Source organism: Punica granatum, chromosome 3 (assembly GCF_007655135.1).
Source record: "Punica granatum isolate Tunisia-2019 chromosome 3, ASM765513v2, whole genome shotgun sequence".
NCBI lineage: Eukaryota > Viridiplantae > Streptophyta > Magnoliopsida > Myrtales > Lythraceae > Punica > Punica granatum.
Window position 1 is genome coordinate 4730667 of NC_045129.1, and position 27708 is coordinate 4758374.

Here is a 27708-nt window from a genome sequence, read left to right on the forward strand (position 1 = left end):
ACTATGTAATTTTTATTTATAATAGCTATCAACCGAGAGGATATATGGGCCTACCCGAAAAGCTGGAGATAAAATAGAATTACCTTTTTTTGGCTAGTAAAACAGAGAATTACTTTTGAAGCAAAAAACGAAACGCTGGAGAGCAAATTCTCTATTTTGTTCCCTGTCCCTTTTTCTGTACGCGCCTTAATTTTTTAAAGCCCAATAAATCCCCGATCAATCTAATTCGAGCAGGATCAGCTTATTAAGAAATAAAAATTTCCCAATCATGAATTTATTCAATAAAATCCGAAGTATTATTTAAAAAAACAAGTATTGAACCGTTTAAATCAATCTATAGTGATATTTTTTGTTCCCCATCCTACAAATTGCAATTATATACATAGCTGGGGAGTCGTTATATATACTGTAAGGACAAGAGTGTAATTAGCTTTTAACTAGTTAGACGGCCTTCTTTACTTAATCGACATCATATAATATCAGAGTGCACCTTAATGTCTGGAAATTTAATGGGCCTCGATTAATCGAGTTTAAGCTGAACTAGTCCACTAAGATGGTAAAATACTCTCAATTATGGATTTTTTTTCCATTTATAATGTTTCCGAACGATTTGAACTAATATTTAATATTTTTCGACATAACATATCGTATCACAGGGTCCATCAGACATAAAAGTCGTTCATATCAATAATTGACGTTGAAATATTAACCTGTACACACGTGCGAGGCGCTGTTGTGGTCTCTACTCGCTATCGCAAACCTCATCCCACTGCCAAAACCATATAGACGGTCGATTCTCTATAAATACTCCCCCTTCTGTCCTCGCATTTTTCTCATCCTTCTCAAAGGTGAAGTCAAGCTATATACTAGCTAGCAATCTTAGAAGTGCCTCGACGGTCGCATTCATCAAAGTTTCGTTCAAGTTCCAGAAGTAATTAAGGTAATGTGATCTTATGTGTTCGTGTCTCTAACTTCTACTTTCGAGTTTTGTTGGATATTTTTCTTGTAGTTTATAAGACCTCATTTTTTACATGGTTCCTAAGTCTTGTCTCCCCCTCATCATCAATATCAATATCAAGATATATATCATAAATACGCATACACACATACACACATATATATGTAACTGCAAGTAGCAGAAAAATGCATTCATAGTTTTGGTTGTAAAAAGAGATTCAAGGTTATAATATAAGGAAATGGAAAGAAAATTAAATAAAGAGGTATATGTAATTTCACTAATGAGAATTAAATTTGAAATTCTTAAATTATCATACGAGAAAGTGTGTCATTGCAATACATCCCATTTCTCGCCATCGGTCACTTTTTTTTGTTCATCGAACTTCTTCGCTCAGTTCTATTAATTGCCTCCTTAAAAAGGAGTCCCCATAAAAGATAAGTTTCTTTTAGCAAGAAAATTTGCCATTTAATAAGAGTGTTACCGTATGCAAAATATTAAGTTTCAATAAGTTTCTTGCTATTTAGCTAATATCTTATTATATAAAAAACAATATATTTTTTTGTTGAATAACAAGATTCTTAATATTTTCTGACCGACAATGATTCGACAAACTGCGACTTGACACATTGCAATTGACCTCGGTAAGCATCCCTTTTAAGGAGGCTTTGTGGGGAAGTTTATCTCTTAACGAAATATAGTCATTGTACTTGTATGAAAGGAAAAAAAAATTATTAATTGTATATCCCCCCTCCACAAATGCCTATATATTGTGAAGAAATAACTCAATATTAAGTAAATTACACGTCTTTCGAATGAGTTACAAGTATTTTGATAAGTTAATTGAGATAAATTACTTTAAATTCTTAGTGAATCACTTACATCCAAATAGTCTTTACTTCCAATGTTAGTGAATTACATGAATTTTTAGGAAATTTTATTTTAACTTTTAGTAAAATACTTAAATGTACCATATTATCACTTTTGGTGATTGTATCATAGAATTTGCCTGCAAACTTACCAATTTTTTTCAGTAGAAAGTTATCTTACAAGTTACATTAATGATTTCACTCTCTCTCTCTTGGAAAAACCGACCTCAAACACGAGGATGTAGTTCGAAAGCAAACTAGGAAACCATTGCGGTTTGGAACTAGTTGGAAATATCTCATGACCAGATTCAAGCCAATATCATGACAAATATTAATTTCAGCTAATAAACTAAGAAATGAGGACTCTTCTTAAACTTACCAGGAAAAAAAAGGGCTCCACTCTTTGTTGTCTGTCTATTTTTTTGACAATTCTCCAAAACTATCCTGTAACATAGAATTTTTTTTTAAAAAAGAGTAAATTTAAATTAATAAAGGAAAGTTAATATTGCATTGCTGTTTTATTGTGCCTATGAGCGAAAAATTTAAAATATATGAACTTAGCACGTAGCATTATCAGGAAATCTAGTTTCTATTGTTAACTAGAAGTTTGGTCCTTTCGCGCATTAAGGGGGAAAACATGAAAAAAGGTAAAACAAAATAAGAAGAAAAGGTTAAAAAGAAAACAAGTGTATATTCAAGTGGAGCCTACTTTATTTGTGAATTAAAGAGGTTATAAGTTTAATTTTTATAGTGGGATTTCGCGTGCTTCTTTATTAGCTATTAAAATTTTTACTTTATCGTTTTCTACTCATGGGTCTCATTGTAATCAAAAGAAAAAAAAAGTTAAAAACTTTTTTTTTAAATGAGTTCCTTTTGGGATTGAGGAGAGATTTATTAGCCTAATAAGGGAAAATGAAAAAGGAAATAAAGAGAGATCGAAGAAAGGGGACATGGGACAGTGGCACTTTAAGAAATAAGAGGTTTCATGTACAATTTTAATCTGTGAGATTATCCGGTGCCTCTTTATTCAAATTTTCTATTCTCTCATATTAGTATAATGGACCTTTTTAGTAACCGAAAATTAAAGGATACCAGAAAGACCATTAATCAGAATCTAACTTGAGACAGTTCAAGATGGGGCATATGTCAATAGCTTGTTTAACAGGGATAATATCTGTCGTCACTATTAGTTAGTTTAATCATCATAATCATAAGTAGGGCCGCTGTTCGGTGCAATTTTCAATTCTTGTTCCAAACTTTGTGTTTGCAATAGCTAGTAAAAGGGTATTTCTTCTTTTTTCGATACAAAATAATATTTTGTTATAAAGAGGACTCTGGACATATTGTATAACGAAATAGAAATCTTAATATATTAATAAGAGATTGTCTAAGGTCAGAAAGCTGCTAAAAAGTAAACTTTTACGGATCCTCTAAAAAAATAACAAGATTCTCGTTATTTAGCATTGAACTTGTCATTCAATAAAAGACTTGTTTTATTTAAGATAATAATTTTTTTACAAAATAATAATTTTCTTATAAAATAATAAGTTTGTTATTTTTTAGCTGGTATCTTATTATATTAAAAAATAGAGTAAACTATCACTGTCACTATCCACTTATTTATTAGCAATCGTTTTTTCTTCTGACATATTTTTGCCACCAATTAGCGCCAAACGTTGACATTTTGTTTATCATTTATACCATTACGTAACGGAAAAGCGACGGAAAAGGTAACGCCGTCCATGAATTTTTCGTCACGAAGATTAACGGAATGGTATAAATGGTAGACGGATGCCAACGTTTGGGGTTAATTGGTGGCAAAAATATGTCATGAGCAAAAACGATTACTAATAAATAAGTGAATTGCGACAGTGGTATTCTACTCTAAAAAATAATAAATTTCTTGTTAAATAACAAGTGTCCTATTATTTAATAAGTTTCTTATTATTTTATTACCGATAATTGGTTGACACGTGATGATGTGGCACTCTCCGATTAGTCTTTGTAATTAATCCCTTTTAAGGAGCCTCCTTAGGGAAGTTATTATCATCCAATAAAAGAGCATAGGTTTTCCAATAAGGAATATTGAATTTGGAAATTTTTGATTAGGCAAAGGTGTGCGTCACAGTGCTACACTCCTTTTGAGATGGTATTCTTTTGGGTGAAAAATGAGCCTTGGTTAATCCAATCAAGTAAGATCAACCTAGTAAGGGATAAATTTTTCCCAGCGTGAATTTTCTTAATCCATAAATTAAAATCCGAGAAATTACTTAAGGGGAATAAGCGCCAAATCATTTGAACCAATTCACATTAGTAAATATTTCGTTTAAGTTATATATGTCGCAAAATTCGAAAATATTCCAATCGAATGGTTTATATTACCCTTTTCCGTTTCAAAATTTAAATGTAGAAAACCCATGTTCTCGAGTGATCGTGTTTGCTGATAGATCGATGCTAACGGTCTTTAATTTCCAAATATATATACTTTAGGGGTCAGCTGCTCGATCATAACTAGAAAGAACAAGATCATGTCAATCCAGCCAGAGAATATAGAGAGGGGGGTTGCAGCACGCTTCCGTCAGCCTTTGCACAACGAGGATTTTCTTGAAGCGCAGGCTCTGGAGTGTTACGTTCGTGATATCAATTGTGTCAACGACACAGGTCCTAGGCTAAGCGAAGTTGTGTTCAGAAACAGCTACAATGACTACGACCTTCGGAACCATGTCTTCCGATGGGACAGCAGGGACTACAGAGACATCTTCATTAACGGCTTCCAAGCGTGGCCTCTGGGAAACCCCGCGCCGCAGGATTTGCAGTACTACAACCTGTTAGCCCACGTCAACGAAGGCGGCATCCCTCTTGCGGAGCCGCATGTTCGCAGGGCCTTTGTCAGCACCACACTGAATCCAGACATGAGATTCAGGCTCAATGTTCCAGTTGGGACCTTAATCTATCGGTACGAGATATATGCTCCCGGCGGCATTTTGGTTCAGGAGACTCTGGGGGATCGCTATAACTTCGTGGGCCAACGAGAGATCGCCTTTGTTGGCGGTATTGACCGCCAATACATCCGGGCGGCCCAAATCTTTGAGGTTACTGGTTATGACGATCAGGGGCGGTAAGTTTATATCTTTGTGTTGATTGCACAATTTTAAATTTTTGGATAAACATATATAGCTTTTATCAACAGTTTCATGATTTGCATCTTGCCCTGCAGACCCAGAACACAGAGACATGAAAATGTAGTTGTGATAAACATGTACTTCAATCCACAATCGCATCCCGAAGAGCTGATCAAGATTAATAGACCTTGCTGCTATTACAAAAATGAGGAGGGCCATTATGTGCCTCTAAGAATTAGGCTCTTCCGCGCAATCCGAGAGAAGAGGGACTTAGCAAAACACGATACTGATGATGATTCCAAGGCAGCTGATGAAATATCATACACTGATTATGTGCCTAACCCCGAGAGCGATGACCCTGCAGCCACCCTTGAATTTTATACAACCGATAATCCTGCAGGCATCATAGATTGGTATTCCAAGGAGGTGGCCAACTTGGAGAGCTATATAGACGCCGCATTCCTTTCGTCCAGCGCCAATGAAGCCTATCTATTCATGAGGAATGAGTACGTCTTGATGAACTATGCTCCAGGCAGCGACAAGATTGTAAGCGGACCGTCGCTCATCTGCGATGGATTTCCATCCCTTGTGGACACAACCTTCGGCGAGTACGGGATAGACTGTGGATTTAGGGCTCTTCACGAATTCCTCGGGCTTCATCCCGGAGACCAGCGCCTCGTGGCATATATCTTCTCAGGGAATCTCTGCGCAATGGTGAACCATGCACCAGACGCCAAAGACGACAAGATTACTTCAGGCCCCTTGACCATCTGTACCATGTTTCCCTTCTTCAAGGGCTCCGAGTTTGAAAGTGGGATCGATGCCGCGTTCGAGGTGAACAAGACGCACGAAGCGTATCTCTTCAAAAGCAGCCAGTATGCTCGTATAAACTATGTTTCACACAAACTCATCGCTAAAGGTCCCATCATCAAAGGCTTTCCCTGCCTGAGAGGCACCATATTTGAAAGCGGGATCCAAGCGGCCTTCACATCGCACAGCAAAGATGAGGCATACCTTTTCAAAGGGAAATCATTTGCGGTCATCAACTTTGCTCAGGGCGCCATTACCAACGATGGAGTGAAGGAAATTGTTTCCAATTGGCCCTCTTTAGCTCCAATCTTGCCTCGCAAGAACAAGGGCGTCGATGTGCATGACCATGAACACATCAAATCATCAGCTGACGACCAGCCTCAAGACAACCCCCCCAAGGACAAACCCGCCCACGTCCATGATGAGCTTAAATAGAGATATCTATATCAATTAAGCATAAGTACTTGCACATATCTATATCTATATAAGCCGCATATATAATGCATGCTGCGTGGTCACACATGGTAGTTATATACAGCAGCAACGTGCGTACATATGTCGTATATGGGTCGTCAGTGTTTGTCGTTCCTACATAAACCTGAAGTCTAGTAGTCTTCTTTACTTCCTTTCAAGGCGGCCTAGCTAGCTTGCATTGTATCGTGGTGTTACATATACATCATTATGTACTTGCTATTATGAATATAAAAAAAATATTCACGTGCATGCACGTGAAAATAATATTATCTATTATTACATCTTCCGATGAATTAATAATGTAGTATAGTACTGGATGTTGCTCTTCTTTCTCTATGATTGTATCTATAGATAATATATAATGATGAAACGAAAAATCAAGTTTAACAATTTGCGCCATGTGTCATCTCAGGTTGCTATGGTGGTGTCATGTGTCAAGGCCTCATCTCTCTACTTATCCAAATTTAACTAATCTTCTAATTCGCTAGCAGTTGTAGCAAGTGCATTGCACGTGCTTTAGGCAAAGTAAAGTGATTCAAATCACAAGAGATGTAATGCCAAATTTTGGTTTCTGTGCTCATAAAAAACATTTATTGGGATCAAAAAGAGCCCATTGATTGAATTTCCTGAACATTCCAATCAGTTAAGGAGGTACGTGGGTTTTTCTTCTTCTTTTTTTCCCGGGGGGAAGGTATGTGAAATTTTGTTTTTGGCAATATGATGAGATGCATGGAAACATGTTAAACCCACATGAAGCACTCTCCTCAACAATGGACTAAAGAGGTCACTAATTCTGCAAACTGAGACTTTCGTTAAAAATCTCATGATATATAAATATAGTTTTACACCACCATCGTTGGAGAGGATATAGATTGACCCCTCCTCAGCAATGCGAACTAAGCTTATGTAAACTCTTAGATATCCCTGACAAGAATCGGAAGTTGACAATGGGACTTATGCCTCAGTCAAGTCACTCTTTTTTTTTTCGCCCTTTTTTTTTGGTGAATCTCAGTTGGGTCACTTTGTTGTACTGATAAAGCGTTCAGTTTGTTCCCATATTATTTGTTGGGTAACAGAAGACATTTCATCTGAAAAGAAATGCCAACGTCAACATATGGAGAGAGGACTCCCTAGTACCAAATCCGCATTGGCCACATCCGTAAGCACAGCACTCCGTCTAATTCAGCCTTCAGAGTAGGAACTTTAAGCTGAATATCTATTGAGCTCACTCTTCAGCCCTCTAAGTTTCAGGTAGAGGATCGATATTGGATAACCTGAATAGAGCCCTTGCCACACTTTCCGTACCGAATCACGGAACTCCTTATGCTGACTCCAAAAATTAAAATACTTAAAACGGTTTTGGCCCTGCATTCTCCACTGCTTGATAGTCAAAATAGATGCGCAATGATCAGATATCCTTGGAGGAGTGAATTCCACAGTAGAATATATTCCATGCTGCAGCCAAATCTCATGTATCAACATCCTATCCGACTTCCTAGCCTGAGGCCATCCAGCTTCCTTATTGCTCCAAGTTAACCTGCAGCCCACAGAGGAGTGATCCAACGGATATAATGATGTAGCCTTTGTTGCCAGCATCGCACCACAATTCATTCGAGCAGTCCAACTCTTCGTTATCACTGGTTATAGCAATCACGTGGAAGCATAAACCGGTTCTTTTTACATCAATCTTTAAGAGGGACTAGAGATCAACATATTACATGTACATGATTATATATAAACATGCATCGATTGAATGCAGGCATGCGAAACTCGAGAGAGAAGATCCTGCGAATTATCCAGTACGGTTCAATGCCCATTTCCAGCTTCACACCAGCAAATTATTTTTAGGACGAAAATCGGAGGAAAAAGCTCAAAATTGTCGCTTAATTATTCTGTCAGCAGCAATTTCCTACGATCAGGGAAATCGCAGGAAGCCATCGGCAAATGGTATAAGCGTGATGTGGTTCACTGTGGGAGCTATATCGAAGCAGCATTCCGATCATCTTTTAAGAACCAAGCTTACGTATTCATGAGGAATTAGGTAGTCTTGATTAATTTACGCACCCAACACTCCAAATGATTGGTTGGTCTACGGCCGATACGACCGTTATTTACTCTTTTTTGACCGATACTGCACTTTCAATTGGAAGCAATTGAGTAATTGATTGTTCATGGAGTGAAGATATGATTAATAAAATTAAATGAGAGAGAAAAAAAATAGAAAGAAAAAGTGTATAAATCATAGATATTTATAAACATTAATATTTGATATGGTTGATGTTACCAGAATGCACGAGCAATGTTATATCTAAATTTTATCCTTTCTGAAAGCTTAATAAAATTTCTCTCCCCAACGCCGTTATATAATAGCGCGATTGTCCGAAACCGTTATGACTGCGATGCAACAATTACATGACCCACGACCGTGATTTAAATCCTTGATCCGTCTCATTGCTGAGGGCTTCCAGAGTTTGAGGAATACCATCTTCAAAGACGGAATTGATGCTGCATTCGCGTCGCACCGTTACAACAAGGCGTACATTTTCAAAGGAAAGTACCAACAAAAGAATATATCATGACTGGCGTGAATGAAATCCTTCCGAACTGGCCTTCCCTGCATGGCACCTTGCCTCGTAAAAGCCACGGTCTCGATGTTCATGACCAGGTGCCCGTCAACAACTAACTCTAATTACAATGAGTCTGTACCGTACGTACAACTAAGTATGTAACCTTTTGCTTTAAGGGGCCTCGTTTGCGGGTTTCGATTTAATTTGATGGAAGTCTGTGTTTATTTGGAATAAAGACGTAATCGGGTTCAGCAATTACCTAAATACACGTGAAGGAGCTTTCAAGTTGTTGCCTTATATTATATCATGACAAACTGAGTCCTGTCGCATACGATATGTGTGATATGATAATCTAATCGGTGGAGCACATAGGAATTCATCATTCAGAAATGTGCTGCAAATCCGTAGACAATTTCGTTCTCCAGTCAAATCCCATTAATCTTCTATGAATCTCTGACACCAAATTTCTCGAAGAACACGGAAGGCGCACTCCAGAGAGGCAGAGAGGAGCCCCGGAATTATGGGTGATCAATCTCCAATGGAGAATAGTGCCTGGAATAGTTCTTTCCAACTTCATTTCCGAGAAGGATCCTCGGTGAGTTCAATGCAATGCAAATCGGTATCGCACTATAGCTGATGCACGCTCGATCTGGTCGATCCACATGTAAAATCTGGGTAATCTACGGACTCTAATATCAGCTTAGGGTGTGGTGTCTCCAACTCAAGTATTACCTGTAACAACAACAGAGTACAACCGGTTTGTTGAAATGAACAGAGAAAGAAGCCATATTGAGACGACATGCCATGCACATCCCAAAATCTTGACAACAGCTCCACAATGATATTCCAAACATGATTCATCGAAAGACAATAATCCAAACATGAAAATTCAAAATTAAAGCTTTTTCTTATGATTTGAAATACGATTGATTGCACAACATTCAACTAGATGGGCTCAAAATATCATGATTAAACAAAAAAGAAAAAACAATCACACCAGTAAGGTCGATGACGTACCACAACATTTTTCCCTTGCCGAAGGACCGGAGCAGGAACATAGAGGTTACACTGTGGGCCAACTGACTGCAAAAGAGCAGCCCAAGATATCTCAACAAGGGATAAAAGATGCATATCAAAAATCGATCTTCTATCGTCTTTTTCATTTTTCTAATGGCGAGAGAGGAATTGAAATATCAGAGGGAATGAAAAAATGGTTTTACCGGCCAAAATCTTCCCAAGTTGAAGTCGTTGATTAATGCAACTCCTTTACCCCAACCGCGGAAAGAAATGAATGAATCTTTAACTTGGTCAGCTTCATCAATAAAGAAACTGCCGGTATAAAATGCTGGTACTCTTGTTACATTCTCTGCAGAGAGTGAACCGAATTTGATGATCAACCAAAAGAAAGAAAAAAAAAAGGAGAGGAAAAAAAAACTTAATTTGTAGTCTAGATTGTCACATCCGACTATTAAGAAGGGCCCCAAAAATGTCACGACTTAACAGATAACAAGAGAAAATCCATAATTATTGGAAACATAATTGGCACCAAAGGCATGGTTGCATTAGATAAGAATGCATTACACAAGGAGTCAAAACTATAACTTCATTTTCTTTTCGATAGGTTTTAGCAAGTATACCAGAGTTCTTGTCTGTGTTTCTACCGGAAGAAATTTTTCTGAATCCTGAACGACCAGCCTGAATGATTTTGTTGATATTCGGACTCTCATTCAGGTTATGGAGAGGAACTGAAACCATCTTCCACCCAAGGAGAGCTCTCTCGTTTAGGTAGACTGGAGAGAGAATACCCTGCAGGGGCAAGTCCAATTAAAAGGGTGGTATAATTTTCAATAATTAGCTGACATAAGAAATGCCAAAAGTTATCACCGGGAAAAGAATAGTCGGTAAGTTGTGCAAGTACGTAAATATATATTATTATATCAAACAAAGATTACAGTAAGGTCCTGACTAGGTAGACTTCGTAGAATCTGTATAGTGTCCGTGCTTAGAGCTACATGCTATTCTTTATTCTTTATTCCATTCAGCCTCGCCAATCATCTTAGGGGAAATTATCCATTACAAATCAAATATCATGAATTTACAGATGTTTCTCAAAACAAATATAGTATATAATGAAATTGAAAAGAGAGAGAGAGAAAGAGATCGTGGAGCCCTCGTTCACATGATTACCAAAATAGGCAAAAGTTTAGGAATGTCATAGAACAAGGCAAGAGTGCGGGAGGATTTCACTGCAACGTGTTCAAAGCAATCAAAAGACAGGGAATTTACCTTAGGGTCAAAAATGTACTTTCCATAATTTACACGTCCCAAGTTCTCAACCTAAAGAATTCAAAATAAGTTGTATTAGCTTAAACATGTCATGGCTATGCTGATTAAAAAGTGAATGAAGCATAGTTACCTTTAATGCGTAACTTTTAACTTATCAAAAATGAACAAAAAGGCCTATACAATAAGCATAAGGAGAATGAAGTAACAAACCAAAATGTATATGGTGATGCTGGAGTCACATTTGGTAATTGGCAAACGAAGTCTTTGAGTCGACCATCTCTCAACAGTGCCCACATACAATGGTCTTCTTTCTTGAGATCGGCATGATATGAACACTTGACCTCTGTCGTGTACCTGAAAGTAAGCAAAATTTGAATAGACAAAGCTGAATCTAGCAATCAAAAGCATAACTGATAATATGAGAAACAAATTGACCAATCCTTGTCACCTCCAATTTTATTGAGGGATAACAACATATGTGAATGCAGAGCAATGTCTATCATCCAAAGATTTACCTTTGGTATAGAAAGAATGCCTCCATCATCCACAGCGCCATAATCAGAAACATACAACAAGAAGCCAAACATCTGAACATGGACGAAAGAAGCTGAGTTTTGTGAGACATATATACTCTCCAGTCATCTTGGATTAGTGCCATTGCTGAGTTCCACAGAAGGTGAGTACTATAGTGAACAACTCACTGCGTACCTGTCCAGCAGACTCCATGGAGAGAGGATTCTCAGATTCGACAGCATCGGAGGAATCTAATTGATCAAGCGAATCTAAGAGAAATCCTTTTCTCTGCAACTGAATCTGGCCATATCCCTTCTTTTCTTTGTTGTGAGGAATCGAAGGAAGAGATGCCGCACTATAACGCTCTATCACCCTACGAATTGCTGAAGCAAAAAGCAAAGCACAATGAGATCATTCTAAGTAATACCAAGAAATAAGAATTTAGGAATCTGACTATGGTGCCTCTTTCTAGAATGTCTTTATTGGGTTGAAAGTTGGGGACCAAGAAAGTACCTCTATATTTTTCACTATTTACATCACCAGATTCTGAAATAGGTGCATCCTGAGAAAAGTGAACTCAAATTCATGTCCATTCGTTGGTCCATCCTTCTGTTTATATAACAAGTTTAACAAGAGACAAAAACATGAGCTCAAACTTACATAATCATAAGAAGTGAGGTCAGGCTTGTAATCAAATTCGTCTTGACCGGTATTTGCTCCATTATAGAAGCCAAAATTTGTTCCACCATGCGCCATCTAGAAGTTTTCGTATGGAAAAAATATGAGACACTCATCTTATGCATCATCCTAAAAAATAGTGAGAAAATAGAAAAGGAATTTTGGGCAATACATAAAGCACTGCAGAACCATTTCTTGATAAAATCTTCTGAAGTTCAGCAGCAGTAACGTCAGCTCCTGTGGTTGCAATCTTCTCCCCCCAATGAGTAAGCCAACCAGTATAGAACTCCCTATGACACGAGACTCATGAGCAACTAATGAGAGCTGGTTAAGTATGATAAAATGGCTAACTTTACTGTCTGTCCATAAATATCAGAAGAGACCCACGATGAAAGGGGAGGCGATTTTCCTGGGGCATTGAACTGTTTCTGCAACCTGAATACGGACCAGGGTTCTTCACCAGTTGGAAAGTCGACAGCTGATACAAGAAAATTCACAAAGCAAAGGATAAGGAAACCTTTAGATCTGAAAAAGCTCTCACAGCAATGTTATTAAAGATACTTTCTATTAAGAATGTAAAAATAGCTACCGAAACAAATATACGCATCCCTAGGCGAGATAGGATAACGCCATTTTTCTGTTAAGCATTGGACGCTCAACATTTTGCTTCCAACCTAAGCAACTAGGAAGCAAAAAATACAGGAGATCTGACCAAATTTGTAGCACGAGCTATTTCCAAACAGGTGAATCAATAAGCACATTCTGCAAGGCAACACTTTTACCAAATACAGAGAATTTCTTTTATTTCTCTCTTCTGATAAACAACTCCATGCTTATTTTTTTACAGGTTTGTCAATAACCTGTTATTTTTTCAGGAACTCATTTTCCAAAGTCCGCAAGCTTTCCAATGTCATCATAGTAAACTAATGAACAGCATCCTTCACATATAGAATAGTCAATTTTGTCATGTATATTGAGGGTGCAATCCGTTTTGCATATCCCAAAAAGGTAGACCAATTGTTACATAATAAATTAGATCAACAAAAGCCTAAGCATCAAAAAAAGGGTTTCTGGAAAACCAGCAATACAGATGTATAACTCGTCAACCAGAACCAGAAGCAGCTAGCATGATAAATGACAATCTCAAACTTTCCAGTGAGAATTCACTGACGCATGTAACTGATATGCACAGTTTGTGCCGAGAAAACAAAGAAGACATGCCTCTCCATTTCAATCAGAGTTTTCACCTGAGAAGACATCATTTCTGCCAATTGTTCCCTTTCTAAGAGTTTCTAGTGTACCTCCATCTGTGGTGTATCTGAAAAATCAAGAAAAATATCTAAGTGAAAAAGGCAGTAAAAAAAAAAAGAAAATGGCAGCATTTATAGAGCCATAAAAGAATCATTTCTAGACAGATTTAAATGATTGACATGATCATGAATTTGCAATAGTTATATTCAAGGCATCGAAATTCAGATGAACTGATTTGCATGCATTTTTTTCTTTTTGAGGTGGGTGGGATGTAGAATTATGTGTGGGTTAATAAATTGCAAACTCCGCAGCAATAGTAAGCTAAAATTTAACATGTACAGTAACATATGCTGACTAAACCATTTTCAAGTAAAGAACCCTTACAGGATTACATCATTGCCAAGGTGCCCTTGAGCCACTCTTACGAGATGACTAAGGTAAGATTTGTCTTCCCCAAATGACCCATATTCATTTTCAATCTGCACAGCAATTTTTAGAGATCAACTTGACGGTTTAGAAGTGAAGTGACATCAGAATTAGCAGCCAAAAGCTGAAAGAACAAATTGTACGTTCATTAGAAATGCTAATAATAATATCAACTATCAAGGCCGTTTTGAGTTTTGGATATATTCAATGGTCTAGGAGTCGGATAAACTTAATACTACCTGACATTGAATGAAAACGCTTCGAAATAATTGAGATATTTAATTTTTTTCCCCGTGTTATATTATTCATATCTATTAAACCTTTACCAATAAAAAATATATACTGCAGATGTTCAAATAAGCTGCATGATAGATACCACACCAAGCTTCAGCAATTAATGTAGGTATCACCAAGGTCAGATCATTGTCGCTCGACAACTATGCGAGTATCGAATAGTATATTTTTACAGCCCAGGCAAGTATTTCAAAACATAAATGAGAAGCTGATGACGGACAACAAAATTCAGCCACTCCCAAGTTGAGAGCAATTTGTATTCCAATAAAAGAAATTTTCCAAATTCCTTGACTCAATATTAAGATTACATACATAAGCATCTTAGTTGGAGACTGTAGTCGAGAGAAGATACTACACTAATCCATATGTTTCACATGCAAGAAAGGAAAGGAATGATAATGGCATTGGGTGAAAATCGCTAGATAAAAATGAGATTCTCACATTTACACTGAAATATAAATAGATGCAGAAGCAGGTAATAGTTAACAAAGATTGAAATGACAGAAAAAGCTGCATATAAGTGCAACAGTATTGCAAAAATTAATGGAATTGTGTATCCAATCCCATCATCTTCCTATTCATGCATAAAATTGGGCCATTGAAAGGCTAAAATTTCAAATTTTCAAAAATTTGGGTCGATGAATAGTGAACTGGAGGAGAGAGAAGGGGTGGGGAAAAATTGGAAAATTTTAAAAAATTTGGGTCGTTTTGAAATTTTAAAAAGTTTAAAGTTAAGTTACACAGAGTTTTACTCCTTTGCCAAACAGGCTATGGCTCATATTCCATCAAGTGCATAATAGTTTTCTTTCTCCGATGCTAATACCTAAGAAAAAGAGCATAGCCACGATTGCATACATCCAATTACCAATCAAGAGCTGTTCCCTTCTTTGCAAATCTTAATATTTATTTGTATTATCAACCAGAGTTAGTGAGTAAAATAGGCAGGCTTGTGTACCTGAACCATTATAACAGGGCCTCCATTCTCGTAAAGATGAGGAGCTACCTTCGGGAGTAGGACGCTCCACCAGCTTTCAACCTGTGATATTTCAGCACCAACCATCGACCAATTTATACAGGCCTGGAAAGTCGTAAATAAAGTTTTGCACGTGCACATTTGCCAAGACACTGAATGACCTGCTATTGAGACAACCACTTAAATCAATATGATCGGCACAGAGTAGCTCATATGTCTGGGATCAGATAATAATTAACATAAAATGGTTTCTTTTGAGAGAGATTTACAGTAAAATTAAACCTATCAAAATAAGATTGTTCACCAGCGTGAGCTTCAAAATTTTAGACGCTTGGATTTCTACGTTGTCCTCATATTCCTATTCGAGGACAGGTAATTGTCAGATAACATACCAACTGAATAAATTTGGGATCTGATGATCTTAGCTTTACTGCTGGGTCCAAGGCAAGTAGCCAAGCTGGAAATCCTCCAAAATCCCACTCTGAAACAAAAGCAATAAACAAATAAGTGAACATCCAATAAAAATTGTATTACACCAAATATAAGAAAACCAAAGAGAACTTTGAACCTTTTCTTAAGGGTATGAAATATAATAACGTCATATGTGATCCAAAAAAAAATTAACGGTTTATGAATGAATGAATGGAAAAGTATTAATGGAGGGGAATTATATGGATTCGTCAAACACAAGAAATTTTGCTTACATCAGATTATCAATAAAGAGGCCTATATTAAGATCATAAATCTCATATAGCACAGGTAAATGTCAACTTATATGATTTAATTCCAAAGAATGCTACAAACTCATAATCTAGACCATAAGCTATCATTAAAACAATCAAACCCCGACTTTGTAATTTCTAGATGTTCCAACTTGAAACCTAATATAAATTCAAATTGGCACTTACAGAGATTCCTCAGAAATAAAATCATCTCTTCCAAAGAGAACCATGAATTTATTTTCAAAAGAATTTTTCCATAGTGAGATTTTATCACAGGTATTGTGCTGCAAATAGGAACATATGTAAAAAGGTTTCATGTCCTTTCAGAAATAAATCTATATATATATGGCCCCAAATATATCGGAGACTCTTAAACCAATGAAATAGAGCAAATCCTACCAGATTCTGGAACAACTAAGTTTGAGGTAACTACCTGCGCATATATAAGGCCCAGGTCGGAGCATGACAAGAAGATCAAGTTTCTTGCAGAGCTTCAGAAATGATTCTATATCAGCGATACCCTCAAAAACTATCTTTCCGGGCTTTGGTTCATGTAGATTCCAAGGAACATAAGTTTGAATCGTATTTAAGCCCAAAGCCTTTGCTCTCAACAACCTATCTTCCCAATACTGCATGTGTCAACAAATAGCCACCTTAATCAGTATACTATGTAAGCATGACTCTGTTATATTCAGTTAGAAACAGAATTTCTAATTAAAATTAAAAATGGTAGACTAAAAAAAGCTAGAAGTTATGCAGATCAAAGCAAGCTTCAGAACTTTGCAAATCCCCACATTTCTCAATATTCTCAAGTTCAAATATCCAAGGCAGCACTGCTGTCACCCACATTTTAAAATTTGTGTTTTCATTTTCTGTCCAGATATCATAAAGTGAAATTGGTTTTAATACTTAAATAGATAAATGGTAATAGCCATCACCACAAAATGAAATAAATTTTGAAGTTCTATGGATACTATCCAGTCACAGAAAAATCTCAGTACCACATGATGATAGAAAAAGAATATTACCTCCGGTAGGACTCGGAAATAGTGCAGATCACCACCAATGATTTGGAAATGCTGACCATCTTTCCAAAATTTATCCTCAGAAATCTTAAATTTGTGGTGCCCAACCTAATTTTCATTCGGCAATGTATATACCACAGTTTAGCAAAAACTGGAATGATAAAACAGGGCAGCATCAAAGAATCAACGATGGAATACGGACTTGCATGATAGGAAACTCAACATTGGTAAATTTATTGATTGGCATATCGAACCACTCGGATGCACAACAAACTATCCTCAAATCAGTAAGTACATTCAAAAGGCAGTCAACTATGTGCTTCTAGAAGTGGATGCTGATTGAGTCCCGTACAATATTCAGAAATCATTTGATGGGAAAGAGAATGGAGCGAATATATCTAGAGCTATTCTTTAATATGAAATTTGATCATGGAAGGCCGACAATCAGACGGATTTTAAAGCGATTTATGCAAGACATATCCTACATTACCAATTAAAAACTTTAAGTCCCATAGTCATTTCCTCCAAACAAGACTATCTCCGTATTATGACCCAAATCCTACATTGAAGTCAATGATCCATGAGTACATTCAGCTTAGCATTTTTGGCTGATAAGGGCACGGTATTATACTCATCAGTTATTGAAGAAAAGAGTGGCATGAGTAATCTTCTCAAAGACTGAAAACTATGAATCATGGAGACAACATCTTTGCCACAAATTTTGAATTTTCGGGATCAATTCAATTAGTAATGCCACATATTCTCTGATCAGTCCCGACTTCAATGGACCATGACCATATACTTCAAATTGACACGGCTTTGAAATGAATTACTTCTTCACAACATATAGATCAAGGCAGCTCTTACTCCTCACTTTCTTCTCCAATTCTTCGATGCCGCAGGCCAATTTTATTCATATGTAGTACGTTGAAGCACAACAAATTGATCCACCTTTACCAAAATTGCATGTGACATCAATTCTCCCACTCTTTACATTACATCTAAAGTTTCTATAAGATAAAATTCCATTACTAAAAATTACAAGCTGGAGTATAGCGAAGAGTTCAAGAAGTCGGGGAGCTTACTTTTCCAGGAGTGGGGCGGTGGCGGGAGAGGGAGGAGGCGAAGGAGGAGGAGGAGGAGAGGGAAGGGAGGTGGGCGAAGACGGGGACGAAGAATGCGGCAAGGACCATGAGGGAGACGGCGAGGGTGAGAAGAACCGTCGCCTTGAGGCCCCTTCCCCTCCGCTTGCTTCTCGGCGCCATTGCCGACCTGGACTTGGATGCCGGAGCTGATGCCCGGTGGAGTGGAAGCAGAGCCGTTGCAGTGAACTTATCAGCAGCTGGGGTGGGTGTGAAGATTGGATTGATCCAACTTGAATTGCATTACGGTGAAAATAGGTTGTACAATCTCAAACAAAAAGGAAACTGGGTAATATTCTAAAACTCAAATCTAAAGACTTCCTAATATATCAAGAAATTAATTACAATACAACGGGGAATATCCATAACACTCCCCTCAAGTTAGAGCGTGAGGGTCACGAATGCCCAACTTACTTGGAGAATGAAGCGGAAGCGGTCTCTACCCAGTGCCTTTGTGAAGATATCTACTAGTTAAAAGACTCGTAGGTAAGTGAGTTGGTGCGGAGTTGGTGCGACCGTCCGTACTCCAAGGGAAAAAAGAAACCGCGTAACCATATAATTTCACTAACAACTGCCGCCATTGCTCAATATTCTGCCTCGGCAGATGAGCGAGAGACTGTGGTCTGCTTTTTCTTCTTCCATGGAATCGGACATCCTGCAAGTGTGATAAAATAACACGTAATGGAGCGATGGGTCAAGAGGCAACTTGCCCAATCCGAATCACAAAATGTTTCGAGCTTGAGAAAAGTAGGTCGCAAAAAGATCCATTGACCATGAGATTGCTTCAAGTAACGTAGGACCCGCATGGCAGCATCTCAATGATCCTGACGAGATTCCTGCATGAATTGGGCAAAAATATGGAGAGAATAACTAATTTCTGACCTAATGATGGTCAGATAAATGAGTCTCCCAATTAGGCGCATGTACTTGATCGAATCTGATAACAAGTCACTTGAATTCACGAACAATCGATGATGTTGTTCCATAGAAAAAGGTGATGGTCGTGATGCCAACATACCACACTCAGTTAAGATGTCGATGACATACTTTCGCTAGCTAAGGAACAAACCAAAGCTTATTTTAGTGACTTCAATCCCAAGAAAATATTTCAGAGGCCCCAAGTTCTTGATCCGAAAGCATTTATCCCGATAATCCTTAAAAGCGTCACAGTGGCTAGGACTATTCTCAACTATGATCAGATCATCCACATAAACTAATACGCCAAGAAAGACATTCCCTTGAGTAAAAGTAAAAAGGGAATGATCCGCACCAGATTGATCAAAGCTATATTGTCGCAATTCATCAGCGAACTTTGAAAACCAGTTTCTCGATGCTTGACGAAGTCCATATAAAGACTTACGTAATCAGCACATATTGCCGTTCTTCGAAGAAGAGAAATTCGGAGGTAACTCCATGTAAACCTCTTCATCCAAGTCTCCATGCAAAAAGGCGTTATTTACGTCCATATGAAGTATTTGCCACTCCTTTGCTACTGCAACCGTCAATAGACATCGCACAGTCACTGACTTGGTCACTGGTGCAAAAGTCTCATGATAATCGATGCCCTCCACCTGGGTTAATCCCTTCGCAACTAGTCGAGCTTTATAACGTTCTATACTTCCATCAGCTCGACGCTTTACCTTTACACCCATTTGTAGCCGATAGGTCGTTTGCCAGGAGGAACTTGTTCGACCGTCCAAGTCTTATTTAACTCGAGAGCACGAATTTCTTCTGCCATTGCAACTCTCCCATCTCCGATCTCAAACGGCTTCTCGATAAGACGTGGGCTCTTTGTCATAATCAATCGCCGCTAGGAACACTTTGTGGTGATTGAAGATATTCGAATAACCAATAAATTTCTCAATGGTATAGGACATACCCGAGGAGTTCGAGGAGATGGGTAAATCAGGAGAGGGGGTCTTATAGTGTACGGTGTGAACAATAAAATCCTTGAAGCGTTCGGGAAGATTAGATACTCGTCCAGATCTCCGCAAATTTATTTATGATGAAGTATTACCCGTGTTCAATGTAGATATTTGTTCATTCTGCCCATAATTATCCCGACTTAACTGTGGATCCCCTAAAATAATACCCGGCCCGGAAATATGCCCTTGCTCTGCAGAGTTCATTGGGCTCCCCCTCACTTCTGGATCTCGGCCCATGTTTCCCTTTTTCATTGGGCTCTCCTTCGCTTCAAAATTTCGGCCCACAAGTCCATCCATCTGGGCTGTCTTTGAATTTGCCCGTTCTGAGTTGGGCCCTGCCCGTGCTGTCTCCGACCTGGACCCTTCTTTATCTGCAGGCCTCACTTCAGCTTCTTGCTGCTGTCGACCCACACTTATCCCGGGCTCTAACTCTTCGCACCCATCCGGTGAAGAAGCTGACTGATGCCCATCCAAAAATAATAGGCCCCCTTTTCTTTCTTGCTTTAAATCTCCATTCCCTGCGGCAAAAGGAAATATCGTCTCGCAAAATCGAACATCCTTCCACACGAATATATGTTGATCCTTCATATAAGAAAGTCGCCAACCCTTCTTCGCATGGGAATATCCGATAAAAATACACTTCCGAGACCTTGGCGCAAATTTATCCTTGGTCCGTGTGTGTGCATAACATAACGATCCAAAAACTCGTAAATTCGAGTAGTTAGGCGGTTTCCCGAAAAGTACCTCATGTGGACTCTTGTTCCCAAGTAAAGGTGTCGACATGACATTTATTAAATGAACAACAGTAGAAACATATTCTCCCAAAAAATGCGTTAGCAATGAAGCCCAAAACATGAGTGCCCGAGCCACATTCAGAATATGCCGATGTTTCCTCTCAACCCTGCCATTTTGTTGTGGCGTATTTGTACACGATGCCCGATGTATAATACCATGTGTAGAGAAGAAATCTTGTAACTCCCTTGATAAGAACTTCAACCCATTATCACTTCTCATAGTCTTAATCGTGCGATCAAATTAGTTCTTGATTAAATTGAAAAAATCAATAATGAATCGTCGAGCTTCAGATTTTTCTCGTAATAAATACAGCCACACACCCCGACTGAAAATCATCCACAATAGTTAAGAAATAGTTGGCCCCACAGCTAGCCTTAACTTTATACGGTCCCAACAAGTCACAATGTATCAATTGAAATGGGTACTCAGCCTTATTCATACTCAAATCAAATTGTGAGCGTGTCTGCTTTGCTCTCAAGACATACGTCACATTCCTTATTTCTTCCATCTTCATAATTCAAATTAATACCATTCAACCTTATGGTGCGAGATGGATAACCAAGCCTCCAATATCAGATGTCAGTGGATTCCTCTATGACTGCCTGACATGTCTACGGTGCGATCCCCACTCGCCTCAGATAATAGGACCCCCCTCGAAGTTCACCTACTTCAAGCGTCCTCCGAGAGGTGCGTTCCTGGATCACATAAAAATCATAGGAAAAAGTCACAAAACAATTCATCTCCTTTGATAATCGAGCAATAAAGATTAAATTGCAATTGAAAGTGGGCACATAAAGCACGTTAGTTATCTTGACGGAATTAGTAATCTTCACGGTTCCTATTCGGGTGGCTTGTATTATGCCCCCATTAGGAATATGAATCGGTGCCCCCCCTCTAATCGGAAGAGATGTTGAAAAATTTTCAAGATATCCGATCATATGCCTTGAAGCTCCCGTATCCAAAATCCACTCGCTCTATAAATGAGTCGATTAGAATCTGCGGTGTCCTAGGTGATCGTATCGAACAATTTCTGAAACTGCTCGTCGGGTATGGCTTTCAGTCGCTTAGCCCGTGAGCCCCTTCCCTGCACGGTTTAGGCCATGTTCGCACAATCTGGGCCTTGCTGGAAGTGAGGTTTCGCCCGCGGCCCACTTCTGGGCTTAGTCTGCCCATGTCCAGGCCCCTTTCCAGCATTTGTCTTGGACTTTGAATGCCAAGATGGGTAGCCTATCAAGGCCCAGCAGGTATTTTTCGAGTGGCCCAGTTTGTCACAATGAGCACAGACCAGTCTTCCTTCTGGGTTTTGCTGAAAATCGCGAAAGCGTCCTCTTTTTCCTCCATGCCCTGTTTCTCCTCTCGCCATGAACACCGCCGCTTCAGAGGTGGATTCTCGAGTCCCAGTAACGAGCCTCTGTCGTTCTTCATTCGTCACCATCTTGTACACTTTATTCAAGTCAGGCATCAGCTCGATACTCAGAATCGTTGACCGAATCGTGTTGAATTAGGAGGTAAGTCCCATGAGGAACTGATACGATTTCTCCGTTTCTCTCTGAGCAATAATCGTGGCGCTTGCTCTACAACTACATCCTAAATGCTCGAGGTAAAACTCCAATTCGTCCCAGAGTAGCTTGAGCTTGCCGTAGCAATCTCGTATACTCGATCCCTCTTGTTTGAGGAGACATATCACGGTCTTTATAACTCCAATTCGTCCCAGAGTAGCTTGAGCTTGCCGTAGTAATCTCGTATACTCGATCCCTCTTGTTTGAGGAGACATATCTCGGTCTTTATCTGGAAGACCCGAGACTGATTTCCCTTGGAATACCTCTCCTTGAGGTCGTCCCACAAATTCATTGCGTCTACTGCATAAGCTACTATAGCTCGTAGATTTTCCTCCATTGTGTTGAACATCCACGCTATAACCGTGGAATTGCATCTCTCTCATCTCTTCCTTAAGGGATCGTCTTCTCCCGGCTTCTCGAGAGAACCATCAATAAAAGCCAGTTTATTCCTTGCCCGAAGTGCAATTAGCATTGCACGTGACCATGTGAGATAATTGTTGCCATTGAGTGTGCAACCAATTATCTGAACCCCTGTGCTATCTGATGAAGCTAGGTGATAGACTGGAGGAACCTCCATGCCCCTCCCAGAGCTGTCTCCAGCCTTCCTTGCCGAGCCTGTGTCTTTCATGGGACTCTTCTCATCGTCGCTAACATCTGACATTTTGAAGTCATAAAATTTTAATTGGTTCAAGAGCGTAGGCGCTCTGATACTATGTGAATATTGGATTGATCCAACTTGAATTGCATTACGGTGAAGTGCAAAATAAATAGATTGTACAATCTCAAACCAAAAGGAAACTGGGTAATATTCTAAGATTGAAATCTAAAAGTTCCTAATATATCAAGAAATTAATTACAATACAACTGTACACAATCGGGAATATCCATAATAGTGGGAGCTCTCATTTGAGCAAAGTCCCCCCCTCCATCAATGGCGGACTCAAAGCTAACAAACAGATTCTCTACGGAGTTCGTCATGGCTGTCGAGCTCGAGCTCTTCTGTCTTGTCGTTTACTTGTGGAATTTTGGGAGTCGTTGACACGTGGACAGAAAATTCTTCTTTTAGCCCCCAAAGTCTCATATTCTATCCAACTAGCCCCGCTAACTTTTGTATTATTTCCGATTTGCTCCTCAGGAAATTCTGTGCTTGAACTTTGATCACAATCTACTCTACTCACATACAACAACTCGGAATCTCATGAAAATTGGCCCGAGTGAAAATAACACATCGAGGTGAAATATGCGATGCCGCTGACCTGTACTTTTATCGTACTTGATTTAATGCTTGCTTATATATGAGGTATTATTGTTTCAATTCTCGAATAGTGATTGTATTTCGTTGTCTTCTCAAAAATAGTATATTCAATAATTTTTGTTTTGGGTTTCATAGTCTTTAAGAAAGAATGTTATGATTTAACTATACTTCCTTATTTTTTCTGAACTTTGATATCGACAAGGTGCCTACCATCCGACAACGATACTTTTTTGTATTTATGCTCTAACGGTGGATGAGAAAGCGATTATTGATCTATAAAATAGAAGCTTGGATTTATTTTTTTGCTAGATATGAAGCTCGCATGTATTAAGTAACGCATCAAACTGACGACAAAAATCGTCCATTTATAGCTGTTGTCTCGGTTGTCCGTAATGTTATTAATAGGATTGGGGTTTACATCATCTAGAAACAATCTGAGTGAAAATTGAGACAAAAAAATTTTTACCCTAATTTATTTGGCCATTAATTTTGAATTATATAAGCAGTCTCTTTCATTGGAGGAATTTTTGGCAATATTTTTCGTGGAAGGAAAGAAACTATGCAGTAGGAAAAGATATGCATTATTCAAAAATAATGTATTATTATAACGCATGCCTTAATTTGATATTCAAGATATAAATTCGATATTCGTTATGGGATTATACGTTCTCCTTTATTAGCTATTATGATTTTGATTTTATCATACCATACTTATGAATCTTTATTGTAATCGAAAGGGAAATACATTAACCTCATCACCAATACCAAATCGATGGTCAAGATGAGATTACCACAAGCAAGTAGAAGAAGGACTACTTATCCTATCCCAAAAAATAAATAAATATAGAAAGACATTTCATGATCGCACCAAACAAGAAATTTGCATTGGCCCTTTGTCTTTAGTATATATAAATACTTTTCCTTTTTTTTTCGATTCGGTGATTCAAAAAAAAACACAAAAAGGTCTTTTCTGAGCCCACGTCAGTTCAAGCAAAATATCCCAATGGGCTGGCTCTTTGGGCTTGACTTGTCCCAATCTAAGATCATCTATTCCGAGAGCATTAAATTAGGCACGATGAGGCTACCGCTACCTCGGCAACTAATAGGACGGTCATTATCTTCTGGCCCAATTTTGATTTGTCCCAATGCGCCATGGCCCATAAAGACATCCCGAGCCCATCACCATTCACCATTCACCGGCACCGAAACTTTCTCGATACCGCCCTTATCGCATTCATGTCAATTCCCAGTTGCTCCCAAAAGATGTCGGTATCACTACCCATGTCATAAGAGAACTGAACTTCCATTTTTCTTCCTATGTCGATTTGTGAGCAAAGTCATTCCGAAGGGACGAGTTGAATCATATATGATCCTATCAAGATTGCCCTGCAACCTCACTTCAAGTTCAAGTCATGTCGGCCCCCCCAACTGGCAACATGAGAGGGAGTAAGACATTGATCACCACCTCGGCAGGACCCACAAGAATCCGACTGTCGGGACGGGGATCGTCCAGAACATGTGATAGATCTTTTCAAGGGAGACGAAATGTATGAAGTTTGAGAAGTCAACAGTGATTCAATCAATCTTGCCTCTCTACAAGAATGAATACATATGCATGGAACAGACAAATCCACATGCAGTATGGCTCCACGATTCGACTTTTTGGTTCATCTTATGATCAACTTTATTGCAACTCAATAGTGTTTCTTCCCCAAAATTTCCCAGACCGATAGAAGGACTGAGAGTTACAATTCGTAAGTTCAGGAAATCTCCCCTTAATCCAATCCACCCCTTTTTCCTATGCGCACCCTAACGTCTAGAGTTCTAATAGACCTCGACTAATCTAATTCAAACTGAATCGATTTGTCGAAGGAGATAAACTCTCCTAATCATAAATTTTTTCTCCGTTACAACGCTCAAATCAAAGATGGAATCATTTGGACTAACTCATATTAGTAATCCACCCCTTATTTAATCCTAGTAACTAAGAAAAATTATATAATATCATATAAACTATATAGTATATTTGTACTGTATTTATGTAAATTAATATTACGCGCATGCACACAAATTCAGGGAATCTCTTGAGATGTTGAAGACGACAGCTTTAAACGCGGCTTTCCTAATTTATTATTTCCCTCTAATTTTCTAATATTTATTATGTAAAGCTCACGATCACATGAAAAAATTAACCAAAAAACGAAAGATATTTTACTAATATAGGCAGCTACTTTACCTTATGATGGGCTAATGATGATTTCCTTTTGTTCTCTTTCCCATTGCATGGCCGGTGTCCCTTTTTTCGTGACCACTACTCAATAAAAATCTGTAACATTTTCGAGCCCCTCTTGGCCTCTTACTGATGGTCCAAGTAATTCTCGATAATGGCCTATCTCCATCTCGAACTATTATCTCCGATCAGTTGAAAAGACGACTCCCAGCCACAGTCTAAGTACTTATCCCGCTATAGGTATATATGCCTGTGCGTGCAATACATAAAACATTTTATATATTTTTTTGTATCCGACACCACGAGTGGGATTTAAGCTAGCCAAGTTACAATTTATATAAAACAAAATCATTAATGTCTAGCTATAATACGCGATCAGCATTGATTTTTCCTTGGAGCATGCATTTCTACAATTTCCATCCGATCAGTAGGGGGGGAAATCGGTGGGTTTGGGTGCTTTTTAAAAAATATTTCGGTCCCGTTTTGTTCGGACCAATTTTTTTAGAACAAAAGAACTGCCCTAAAATTATTTGGGAGTATGAAAAACCACCCACCCATGGTTTCGGTTCTTCGGGTGGTTTTTTCAGAGACCAAAAGTGAAAAAATTGTGAGACCAGTTGAAGAAATTTTAAAAATGATCAAGTATCGTGAAAAAAATAGATTGACAATTTTCTTTCTTTTTCCACACAAATGAATTAACATAAATAATAACACTACAACATAATTATTTCTCAAAAAAATTGAACAATCTTATCAACAATTTTAGTGGAAATATATATAAACATGTATATATATATGAATCTTCGGGTGGATACGATACCGCCGGGATTTTCAGTTGGTCCCTTTTCGGGTGGATTTTTCATGTCCTTAAAACCTACTCATAACGGCTTTTAGGTTTTTCGGGTTCGGTTTTTTCGGTTAGGGTAGGTTCATTTTTTCGGGTTTTCAATTTTTCGGCATTTTCCTTACACCCCTACCAATCGGCATTAGATTGCTTGTTTCACGGGAATTATCCATTTACAAAACTCGAATATGAAACCGTAAGTAAGAGTATAAACAACGATGAATGAGCCATAATGATAAACGTATTCATGCTTTTTTTCAGTTACAAAGGAAGTATGTAATCTAGTACAATGAAATAAAAATTCTAATAGCTAATAAAGGATTACGGATAGTCCAACTGAATATTAAATTTAAAACTTCTTAGTTATCATAAGAGAGCATGTACTATTACGCTATACGCTCTTTTAATTAAATATATTCATACTTGATAGACCAAAATACTATGAGAGGGATGGATCCTATGATCTCATTTTTTGTTTGCTTTCTTTATTTAATTCCTCTTTCATCGTTATTTTACTTAATTGTTATTCTAGTTTTTCGCAATTTTCCATGGCCTGAGGGTGGGCAATGATTCCTTGTCATGACTTTTTCATCAGAAGAGAATCTAATCACGGAGGTTGTTTCCTATTTCGGCCTATAATCGAAGAAGAAGAAGTACATATACACAAGAAAAGCTACTGAGACATCAACACATCACTGAAAAGAAAGACCCGATGAATGCCCTAATCTCATTATGATGGACAGGAAATTTCATAGAGAGAATATTCATACAAATCAGGAAAGAAAACAATTGAAAGTTTATCAGTGAAAAAGAAAAGGCATGCACGAAAAAAAAATGGAGAATTAATTATGTCCTTATGATTATACAAATGTCGACGCATGCAAATACGGGACTTGGTAATTTCAAGAGAATAACTGCAATTTTTTTTTTCATAAGTTACTACAAGAAATTACTGAATAATGCTTAGAGAGATAGAGACTTTTTAGTAAGGAT

At 38.2% G+C, this 27708-nt stretch overlaps 3 protein-coding genes across 4 annotated transcripts in view; 2 read left to right on the plus strand and 1 right to left on the minus strand.

Moving 5' to 3' along the window:
- Positions 1 to 27708, plus strand: part of LOC116201683 (probable disease resistance protein At1g61300) — a 280377-nt gene that overhangs the window by 100031 nt on the left and 152638 nt on the right. The window lies entirely within an intron of this gene.
- On the plus strand, positions 849 to 6498 carry LOC116201707. Its single transcript, XM_031533084.1, has 3 exons — positions 849 to 940; positions 4315 to 4942; positions 5042 to 6498. Exons 2-3 carry the CDS (start codon positions 4353 to 4355, stop codon positions 6189 to 6191), a joined length of 1740 nt encoding a protein of 579 aa, XP_031388944.1. The 5' UTR covers positions 849 to 940; positions 4315 to 4352; the 3' UTR covers positions 6192 to 6498.
- LOC116201702 (beta-galactosidase 17) lies at positions 9072 to 18426 on the minus strand. 2 transcript variants are annotated; one of them, XM_031533076.1, is made up of 19 exons: positions 18051 to 18426; positions 16969 to 17073; positions 16374 to 16569; positions 15611 to 15699; positions 15201 to 15281; positions 13910 to 14004; positions 13522 to 13592; positions 12662 to 12752; positions 12447 to 12564; positions 12257 to 12352; positions 12110 to 12158; positions 11792 to 11979; positions 11599 to 11670; positions 11294 to 11437; positions 11084 to 11134; positions 10435 to 10603; positions 10018 to 10163; positions 9815 to 9880; positions 9072 to 9529 (listed from the first exon to the last, which is right to left on the minus strand). In XM_031533076.1, exons 1-19 carry the CDS (start codon positions 18228 to 18230, stop codon positions 9425 to 9427), a joined length of 2112 nt encoding a protein of 703 aa, XP_031388936.1. In that variant the 5' UTR covers positions 18231 to 18426; the 3' UTR covers positions 9072 to 9424. The 2 variants fall into 2 exon arrangements, with proteins under 2 accessions (XP_031388936.1, XP_031388937.1); XM_031533077.1 differs by lacking the exon at positions 18051 to 18426 and having other exon boundaries at positions 15201 to 15379.

Excerpts from the sequence above, each read along its gene's own strand:
- LOC116201707 (XM_031533084.1), top strand. The coding sequence starts at position 4,353 with ATGTCAATCCAGCCAGAGAATATAGAGAGGGGGGTTGCAGCACGCTTC. Across the intron at positions 4,943-5,041 it reads GGTTATGACGATCAGGGGCG|ACCCAGAACACAGAGACATG; the intron begins GTAAGTTTATAT and ends CTTGCCCTGCAG.
- LOC116201702 (XM_031533076.1), bottom strand. The coding sequence starts at position 18,230 with ATGGCGCCGAGAAGCAAGCGGAGGGGAAGGGGCCTCAAGGCGACGGTT. Across the intron at positions 16,570-16,968 it reads ATTTCCGAGTCCTACCGGAG|TATTGGGAAGATAGGTTGTT; the intron begins GTAATATTCTTT and ends TGACACATGCAG. Across the intron at positions 12,159-12,256 it reads ACCTCACTTCTTATGATTAT|GATGCACCTATTTCAGAATC; the intron begins GTAAGTTTGAGC and ends CACTTTTCTCAG.